Source organism: Zingiber officinale, chromosome 2B (assembly GCF_018446385.1).
Source record: "Zingiber officinale cultivar Zhangliang chromosome 2B, Zo_v1.1, whole genome shotgun sequence".
Classification (NCBI taxonomy): domain Eukaryota; kingdom Viridiplantae; phylum Streptophyta; class Magnoliopsida; order Zingiberales; family Zingiberaceae; genus Zingiber; species Zingiber officinale.
The window spans coordinates 5,143,000-5,153,870 of NC_055989.1; the positions used below are offsets into that span (position 1 = coordinate 5,143,000).

The 10,871-nt window shown below is 45.1% G+C and overlaps 1 protein-coding gene across 1 annotated transcript; it reads right to left on the minus strand.

Annotated features, from left to right (window-relative positions):
- Window positions 1-999: 999 nt before the first annotated feature.
- On the minus strand, window positions 1,000-2,303 carry LOC122045168. The gene has a single exon (XM_042605268.1). It carries the CDS (start codon window positions 2,135-2,137, stop codon window positions 1,199-1,201), a length of 939 nt encoding a protein of 312 aa, XP_042461202.1. The 5' UTR covers window positions 2,138-2,303; the 3' UTR covers window positions 1,000-1,198.
- Window positions 2,304-10,871: the final 8,568 nt, after the last annotated feature.

The following is a 10,871-nucleotide window of genomic DNA, read 5'->3' on the forward strand; positions in this document are numbered from 1 at the left end:
CCTCCATTGACTGGATGCCTAATTCAAACTGTCAATTATCGATCACTATTAGAGACAGATAATTGATATATCCGTCGCTAATAGTGATCGATAATTGATATAATAGTGATAGATAATTGCAAAATTTGTTGCTAAGATCTTAACGGAAAATTCGCTCCATTTGACTAGTAACGACGGAAATTAAATTGTCCGTCATTAAATATAGCGACGGATAATTTAATTTCTGTTGTTATTAATAACGAAGGATATTTAATATTTCATCGTTACAGTGCCAACGACTGATATCTATGTAACGATATATTCTCCATCATAATATATATATATATATATATATATATATATATATATATATATATATATATATATAGGAGTGATCTCCTACGCGCTCGCACAGTGCGCGACTGCGCGCGCGCAGGAGATCGCTCGTTTTTTTTAATTTTATTTTTTTAATATTTTAAATTTAAAAAATCAATTAAAAAATTTAACATTTCCTTATATAAATTTTTAATACCTTAATATATCCCCTCAACAGATTACAATACTCAATAAATACTTAAATTAATTTTTTTTTTAAAACCAAACACTATAACCTAATTGGGAAGTCTAAACCATAGAAGTAAAATCTAAAAAAAAAATAACTTTAACACTATAACCAAAGCCTGAACCCTATAAATAAACTCTTAAAAAAAAATTTTATTTTTTATTTTTTTAAATTATTTTTTAATTCATAAATAAATAAATAAATAAATAAATAAAAAGGAAAAAAACAGTTGTTATCCTATGCGGCGCGCTGTGACGTCGTGCAGGATAACAAATATATATATATATATATATATATATCTTCGGCTTATCGATGGCTGCAATTTATTGAATGACAACAGTCACAATGCGGAAACCACAAGGAAAAAATTCAAGGAAAGTCAACGAAAATGAAAGTTCTACAAATTTCTTCCACACGGCTAATTTGTCAGCCACGTAAAAAATTTTCCCATTTGGCCCGATCCTCGCTTCAACCTCTCTATGAAACCGGGCATTCATCGTTTGTTTTTAGATTAACAGGTTATTAGAGAAGATGCGAGAATACAGTTAATTAATGGGTGTAATCATTTCAACTCACAGTTACTTGCTTGTTACGCACTTAATTAAGGATCTTTAAAGTTTAAGAGAAGAGCAACAAATTAAGACGATCGATCTTCCTTCATAAGTTTTCCATCTGAATGGAGCTTCTGAGAGGAACGTACTCGCCGAGATAACCGCCTAGGTGGTCGTACAGCGCCCTCTTGTCGATTTGCTGGTGGTGGTGGCTCTTGCAGACGTAGTAGAAGACGCTCTGCACGAGCAGGCCGATGAAGTTGACCACGACTTGCAACGTCACGAGAGCGTAGCCGATCAGGACTCTGGCAGGGACGCTAGTCACGCCGAGGCTGCCCTCCTCGTGGGTTCCCTTGACGACTAAAGCTCGGAAGGACGCGCCTATGACGGCGCAAGCACCGAGGTAGCCCGCCACGAGGGTAGCAGCCATGCGTCCGCGGCCGCGCAGGAGGTCGCGGCTTTTAGCCATGGCGGCGAGGCCGCAGAGGGGCTCGAGGACAGAGACGACGCTGGCGAGGTGCCAGAGGGCGGAGATGTAGACGTGGACGGCGAGGAAGGCGAGGGCGACGGCGGCGGAGAGGAGGAGGAAGAGCGGGCCGTGGAGGAGGATCGCGATGGCGTAGGCTAGGTTGTAAAGGAGCATAAGGAGGGCGACCCAGAGGAAGGTGCGGAAGAGGCGGGAAAAGATGGGGCGGACGGCGGCGAGGGAGGAGGCGAAGGAAACGGGCTTGGCGGCGTAGATGGAGGCGACGGTGAAGACTACCGCAGCGGTGCAGAGGAGGGAGAAGGTGAAGAGGAAGAGGAGGTAGGCGAACTGGTAGAGGAGGAGGAGGAGCCACTGGGAGGCGGGGGCGTCGTTTTCCTGGACCTGGAGGAGGATGGGGTGGGTGAAGAGGCTGTGAGCGAGGACGGCGATGGAAAGGGGGAGGACCAGGGCGAGGGTGATGAGCGCGAAGGTCTGCCTCGCGCCGTGCCCGATCGCCACCGCCTCCCGCACCACGTCCATCACCGACATCGCTTGCAGCTCCTCCGGCTCCAGACCCATTCTCGATCTCCCTCACCCTCTTCTTCCGCTGCTGCTTGCTGCTGCCGCCACCCCCGCCGTCGCGGCTTTTGGTGTGTCAACGCGTATACAGGAGTGAGTGATGACGGCGATGACAAATAATGGGCTCTGGTGGGCCAAACAAAAGCCTCCTATTGACCTAATAATACAATATATTATTTATATTTATATTTATCTAGATGAAGAAGATGGAGGGTCGCTTCTTTTATTCAAGGTAGGAGGAATTCAAATTATTGTTCATAGTCAATGAAGGAGGGAAGCTTCCAGTGGGCTTTTATTTTTTTTGGTAACAGGAGGGGAAATATTTCATTTTTTTTAAGAAAACAAAATCATTATTGCAGTGGAATTCTCTTTATATATTTTCTAATGTGTGCACCAATCTGACAATAAAATATTGGTGAAAATGAAAACTATCTACAGCAACCTTAGACGATTTTATGAGAATCTGTTGTATATGTTGATAGTCAATAAAATTTATTGAGATTATCGAAAAAAAAATAAAAGTCTAGATGAAGCCTCCTATTGACCTAATAATGTAATATATCATTTGTCTAGATGAAGCAGAAGGGCCACTTGTTTTAGGTAGGAGGAATTTAAAATAATTGCTCAAGGTCAATGAAGAATGGAAAGAAATCTTTATTTATTTTCTAGTGTGTGGACCAATCTGCAGCAATCTAGACGATTTCATGAGTCTGTTGTAGAGCAAGGTGGTGCTTATTGAATTTTGGTAAAGAATTGTGTTAAAGGTCTGTAGTAAGGGTTGAGATTGTATTTCATTATATTTATTCTAAATTAAATTTAGAAGATATTTTCATTAAATACTGATCTGAAGTCAGCACACTCAGCAAAAAAATTTATTAAGAATGTGTTAAGTATAATTTATACCAAATCAAAATTGATATCAATATTGTTGGTTTTTAATTGTTGGATGCTCAATGGAAGGTGTGACAAATAGATTAAACGACTTTAAAAAAAATTCACAATAAAATAATTTTATTTAAATCGAATAAGTGATCTTGTTTAATTATAAGAACTGATCATGTCCGAGAGTCGAGGTAATGAATGTTGGGGACGTGTCTCTTCTGTTAACCGTTGGTGGACTACGAGTTGGAGGATCCTGCAATCACAGCAGCGTCAGTGCCGAGCTAGGGAGGGGTTCCCGGCGATGACCCTCCGGCGTTCAAGTCAGTCTCCGGCGATGTATAAGCAAGGAAGCGGAAAAGCAGAATAACAGTGTAGTTACAGTAGAAATTATGCATACCTCCGTTGAAGCTTGATGCTCCTTATATAGGGCTACCGAGAGAACGCGTGCACGCTTTTCGAGGCATGCACGCTTCTCAAAGCTTTCCTTGCAAAGACATGTTAGGAAAGCGTCTCTAACACCATACTTCAATGACTCGAGCATATCTCTGACATGACAGTGGAAACTTCCGTCGTACGATCCTCTGCCTGGCCATGTCATCTGTCAGTGGCATGAGTTCCCACAAAGATATCGGTTGATCATCCTTTTGTCTGCTAGTGGACCGAGCGGGGTGGCCACTCAGCCAGCCCTTAGCCGAGTGGGGTGGCCGCTCGGCCCACACTCCACTGTCCGAGCTTCGCTGTTGTGTCGAGATATATTTGAGTGTGACTGCTCGGTTGCACTCCCATTTCGCCGGTTCTGAGGTTCGACTTAAGTCCGTGCGAGCTGGTCACTCGGCGTGTGCCTCGCCGGCACATGATTTTCTGAGTGCCAGAAACTCGATATGCGACCGAGCTGTGGTAACATCGGGTTGATATCGGCCTGGCTATCCTTCACCTCGGTCGGACAAGTGGGTTGTCCAACCGGCCAGTGACACAGGGGCGTTGACCGCCTAGACTTTGACTTCCACCGCGGCAACGCCCCTCTAAGGGGTGGGCCCTTATCACCGGATCACATGTCTCTCCCTCAAGTCTAGCCGAAGGAGGCGACAAGTCTGACTGACTGGACAAAAAGAAGAATGGAGATCCTTGTAGCTGATTGGTTCGTCAAAGAGCGTCGGTCGACTCCGACACCGATCCTCGTAGCCGATCGGCGCTCCAAGTATTTGCACTTGGGCTTTCTCCTTCAGTGTCCTGAAACGCGTGCGGTCAATGCTGATGTCACCAGAATCTCTTCGGAATTCGTGCAGATCACCCCCGTTAAGGCTGAGCACACACCCCTAAATGTGAGCCAGTGAGGGAATGCCACGTGTCGATGTCGCAGTTGCCGCCTGCCCAAAGCGACAGGATCTAATGCGACGTTTGACGGTTGGAATCCCACGATCGGATCTGTATCTTGGGTGTTACGCCCTAGATCCGACGACTCCGCTTAGCCGAGCCGAAGGCTTATAACCCCGTAGAGACCCCTTCTCCCCTTTACCTTTGCGTTTTGCTCGTGTCCGGCGATTGATCTGCGATCATTGCTCTGGCAACTTCCGTCTTCTCCTACGGCAACCTTTTCTGCCCCCTTTTCTTTGTAAGCTCTCTTCGATCTCTTGCCATTTTTTTTGGATCCTCGCCACTTCCCTGTGTTTATTGTGCTCTCTGTCCGTCTGTATCTCTATCGAAGTTCTGTTTTCTTGATTTTCGACAATGGCTAGGTCTTCTCGGCCATCTGACCCCTCTCCTAGTCTATGATATAGTACCATAGAGACTAGATTTGATACGGGCGACGTTGAGAACCTTAGGAATATCTTTGATATCCCCTTTGATCATGACATAATCTTAGCCTTCCCGTCCGATCGGCCAAATAACCCGCCGACATGCACTATTTGTCTTTTCCAAGATCAATTTGCGGCCGGCCTTCGATTCCTGATCCACCCCTTCATCATTGAAGTTTGCAACTATTTCTATATCCCCCTTCCACAACTCATACCAAACTCCTTCCGCTTGCTGTGTGGCGTCGTAGTTTTGTTTCGGCTACATGACATTCCCTTGACCCCATGTGTCTTCCATTATTTCTACTATCCCAAGTAGTCCAAGCTGGGAACTTTCCTTTTTCAGTCACGGGTCGGGCTGGTCTTTTTCGACAAGATGTCTTCTTCCTACAAGCATTGGAAGGAGTATTTTTTTCCTTTTTGCATCTTCCCGAGCGGCCTTGCTACCAAACGCGCTGGCAGGTCGGCTTGCCTCCTCAGCCCGATTTGAAGATGCACAAGAGCCAGCCGGACTATCTTCACGCAGCGACCATTCTGGCTGGCCAGAAATTTGACATCCATAACCTGCAGTTGGAAGGTGTCATGTATATCTTCGGCTTGAGTCCAATCCGATCCCGACTCCCACGCGACTTAGGTAAGAAACTTCCTGGTTCTTTCCTTTGAGTCTAACTGATTTCCTCTTTTCTTTTTGCAGCCCACATCATAATGCGAGCACGGGTGGCCGACTAGAGCAAGCTGAAGGATGCCGAGGTAGAGGCGGTCACTGCAAAGGAGTTGGCGAGCCTCGGCCTAGCGCCGGTCGGCTCCCACGAGGGCACACCCATTGGGGAGACGCCTGCTGTGGGTGAAGGCACCACTGACCAGACGACCAACATTGAAGTGGCTGGTGACCTGCTCCCAACACCTGAAGCACAGCCCGCCGCTCAGACTGGAGGCTCTGAGTCTTCTGGTGATGAAGTGTCGCTTACTAGGCTCAAGAGGCGCCGCACGGACAATCCACCCCGCTCTGCCATCTCGGCGGTGGAGGTCGCCGAGAGGGTCGACACCTCTTCTCCCGTGACCCTCCTGACAACGGTGGAGGTTATTTCATCCGACCGGACCCCATCTCTGGCCGAGCTACCACCAGAAACCCTTGCTACCCAGCTGGTCGCATCTTTGCCGCCGACCCGATGGAGACCATTGCGGTCTAGGGTCGATCCTGCGTCTACTGTCACTCCTTCCGGTCCGGTGGCCTCCTCCTCGTCAAACTCAAGCGGCCGACGGTCCGTGACGACGGTCTTCAACTCTCAAACAAAGGTGTCACGCCCCGAGAGTAAGGTTGTCCGATGAAAATCGGACAACACCTCCCCTGTAGCAGTGACAAATGGAACCGGTATACATCACCAACAGAGAATACATATGCAAATAAAATCACAACCACGCAGATAATATGCAGCCTACACGGCTGTAAAGTCAAACACAGCGGAAAGCAAGAATAACAAGTATAAAGTAACAAAAACTCACCGCGGGCCGGCCCGGCTTGACTCCTCGACAAAACAACCAAATATAGAATAGCAAGTCCACAACCCAATTATTACAATGCTAAATTCAAAGGTTCAACTCACAATAACATGAAAACCAAAATCATAAAACCGTCCTCGGAAGTGATGTGGGACCGGCAGTCGGGATCCTCCTCCAAGCGTACTAGCATCGCTATCAGCTACCTAGTGAAATTACCAATGCGGGTGGTGAGTATAAAAACTCAGCGGGTAATAGAGTAGACAGTGCATGAGTATCATAAACAGCTAAGAGTACAACAGGATACAGTCTCGGGAAAGATAAATAGCAGATACTACTGAGTAAACAAAGTACATAACCATACCTGAAACCATATCCTAGGCTAGTAAGGGAAGGTAGATGTAGCAAAGTCCTGCTACAGTACTGCTCATAACTACATGGTATCATGTGAGGTATATACAGGTCAACAGTAAGTAAGCCAGTGTCTAAACACCTAACATAGGTATAAATCTCAACCTAAGTAAGCATAACAGCATAAATAAACAACAGCAGCATAATCTAGCAACAGCAGCATAGATAAGCAACAACAGCATAAGTAAACAACCAGCAGATATAAACAACAGCGTATGTACGGATGGTCACCCCGCCCACCTCTCTGCACCACGACCCCTGTATGGTCGAGAGGCCGGATCGATGACAAACTGTACCACCCAAAGGCCGCCACTACTCTCGAGTGACCGGATGGACAGGTGCATAGTAGCTGAATAGCTACGTCTACGATGGGATCCCTGCTGCCGCAACTCCAGCCGCCACTACCCATGAGTGACCGAGTGTGGCACGACAAGACAAGCGGCACGCTCCAGCTACCACTACCCATGAGTGGCCGAGCGTGCGGCCCAGGCCAACGACCGTCTCAACCACAAGGGAGCCAAAGTCGTCGGCTATGCATGCAATGACATGATGCGAATAATGCAACAGTCATCATATATATATAACAGGAAATCAGGTATGCTACATGAATCCGCATGCTCAATACTAAGCATAAATAAACAGTAATCAAAGCAGGTAAACATGGTATCAGGTGTCCATATATCCAATACCTACTATCTAATGTCTGGTATCTAGTATCCAATCCTAGTATTATAGTATCTGCTAAATATCATGAATAGCAACGAGAGACTGTATAGATACAGAAACGAGTAGCTCAAAGATTGAGTAGATAAAGTATCAAGCACAAGAAATAAGACGAGTGGAGTCAGGATAAATACTACGTATATGAAACTAACTCATGCACTAGGATCAATAACTAAAGAAACAAGTCAAGAAGTACCCGCCTCAAATGAAGGCTGAATCCGACTTCCACCTCGTCACGACACCTTCCTCGATCAGAGTCCTGTGTCAACGTATCAATTTAACTAAGTACATTTGAAACTAAACAACTAAACAACTGGGTAAGACAGGTGAATTTAATCTAAATCCCATTCATTACCCCAACAAAACCATTCCAATCTACTACTAACCAATCCAAAACCCTAACCGTATGCCTTCAGATCATAACATTAGAATTTCCCCCAAATCATGCATTTGTTCCCACTACACCAATGCACCAATACGTATTTAAATTAAACCATGTATCCCAAAATCTAACACTTACCTTACCGCAATCTCCCCCACTGATAGCCACCGTCGGAAGGTGCTACTGCCGGAAGGTGCTACTGCCGGAGATGGAAATCGCTGGCACAAGCGCACGGATGCTGCCCAACATTGTAGATCCACAAATCTGAACTCTAACAGAGCTATACGCATCACAAACATCCCAATTGATGCCTAATCAGTATAGAATTCAATCTAAAACCAACATTTAGGTCTACAACCTAACATCTGAAATGGTAGAGATCTTACCCAAGGAATCCCGGATGAAAAACAGTAGTGGGAGATTGTGGCCGAACCCCTCACAGCAAGCCACTGCCCAAAACCACACCATAAACCAATCATCCTCCAAATCTGGACACACATCACCACTGCCATCGCTACCAAAAACCCTAAACAAACAATCCTTACCTCCAATACTTCAGTGATAGCTTCCACCACCAGCGGCGAGGCGAATTCCGACGAATTTGGCGCAACCCTAAAGCTCGGGAAGACTAGATATTTTCCTAAGGTGCAGATCCTCGACCAGCTTCGAGCTCTGGAATGGCGATTCAATTTTCGGCGTCCCCACTGCTCCGATCTGCTCTCCCGACCATGGACTCTTCGCGAGCTGTGGTGTTTTGAAGGGATCGCTGCAGATGAGGTCGCCGACCAAACGTGGAGGAGGCTGGAGACTCGTCTCGCAACCAAGCGCCGGCGATCGACCACGGGCGTGCGTCGATGCTGATCCCGTCGGCGGAATAGGGTGAGCTCGAGGGGAAATCGGGCTTTTCGGCGGAGTGAACACAAAGGGAATGAGAAGGGAAGGAGGCGGTCTTTAGGGCTCGAGAACTGTAGCGTCTAGTTTATATAGGTAGGGTTTAATTACTCCACCTAATTTAACTCCCTCATAAGCCTCTCAAATGATGATTTCCATTATCCCCTTAAACACTATCATAAGTCCTCCAAATAAACCCAGAAAAATATCCAAAAATTCCCAATAATCATTATAGGTTATTTTATTTTACCGTATCTCACAAAAGGACTACCTCGAGCAGTGCGCTTGTTCGAATGTCTCCGAGCACAAGATCTTGATCCACAGGCCACTTGCCGATATTTGGGAAAAAGCGAGGGTTCAAGCGGCAACGATGTCACCAGGGGCGCTAGGCAACAACCACCTGCAGATGTCCACCGGGGTACACATTTCATCAATTTGTAATTTACCTCCGATTGATGTTTAACATTTGTCTGTTTATCTGCAGTACTGGGTGGAGAGCGTGGTCATGTGCCAGGGGCTCACTTTTGTGGAGGACGAGCAGAAGAAGCTCAAGATCTCGGGTGGCGCCTCTTCCTCCCAGGGGCCATCGATCGCCGAGTTAAAGGTTGATCTGGAGAAGGCCCAGAAGCTTCTCAAGGCCGAGCAAAAGAAGTCCGCCGATCAGGAAGTCCGGCTGGGCTAGCTTGAGGTGCAGGTGAAGACTTATGATAAAAAGATCAAGCTGGTCACGACAAGGAAGAGACGAGGCATCGCCGATATGGAGCTAAAGAACCAGGAGGCTCGACAGCTCTCCCAGAAGCTCAAAGAAGCCGAGGAGTACCTGATTACCGAGCGGGACTGCCGCTCGGCTGGAGAAGCCACTCTGAAGGGGCAACTCAAGGATGCTGAGGATGCCCTAGACACTACAAAAAAATAAACCTTTAGAAGGGGTGTTAAGACACCTATAGCAACGATTTTCACCCGCTGCTAAATCTATTGCACTGGTTCAAAACCGTTGCGGATGTTGGCGAAGCTAAAGCCAACAGATGCGATAAAGCTGACCGGTGGTTCATGACTAAGAGCCGATTCTGATGGGTACTTATAGAAGTGGTTAAGGACCGATCCTGATGGATACCTATAGAAGCGGTTATGAACCGATCCTGATGCATACCTATAGAAACGGTTCATGACCGATCCTGATGCATACCTATAGAAACGGTTAATGACCGATCCTGATGGATATCTATAGAAGCGATTAATGACCGCCTCAATAGAATTTTCCAATCTAGAAAACTGCCCTTTAGAAGCGATTATAACCGGTTCTAGAGGCCTAGTTATAGGAACGATTAAAACCGCTGCTATTATTGAATTATTAATTTTACAAAAACAAATTCTATTTTCTATTGTACTTGTAGAATTCCAAATCAAATGTTTAAATTAAATCAATTGACAATATTCATATTTCATTTAACAAACTTAATTTATTTCCATAACACATAAATATAAATTGGATTACCAAATCAACACGTACAATTTGTATTTCATTTCAAAACATTCATAACATATAACATTTAACTCCACACTATAACACAAACACAATATTTTCTTCAATCTCCAAAATATATACAACCTTCAATAACAAGTTTTCTCCACCAAAAAAATATCAGAAGACATGTGCTCCAAACGATAAAAGACATGTGCTCCAAACGATAAAAGATATTTGCTTCAAGCGACAAAAGACATTTGCTCCAACCTTCAATAGCAAACCTTCAATAGACCCACCAAATTATATTTTATCAACATATTTCAATATATAATGAAAAAAATATTTAACCAAAGCTTATACCAAATTAAAACATCAAAAGCTATGAAACTGTCAACTAGACAAGAAATGCTGAAGAAAACATCTAGATATCTATTTATTTTGTTAGCTATCTTCATGGCATCAACATAAAATCTTTTCAACAATGTGTGGCTTGTCTTTATTGTTCCCACTATAATGCAGGAAGGAACTTTCAGTAGACCTAGAAGAACGAGTTCTTCGAGCTCTATGTTTATAGGTTTTGGGCCAGGTATCACATTAACTTTCACTGAGAGCTTAAGCTCTAATTAACACAGTTTTATATACTCCTATAGGAAGAATTGTGTACAAAGTAAAAGCTTGGCAACAATACAG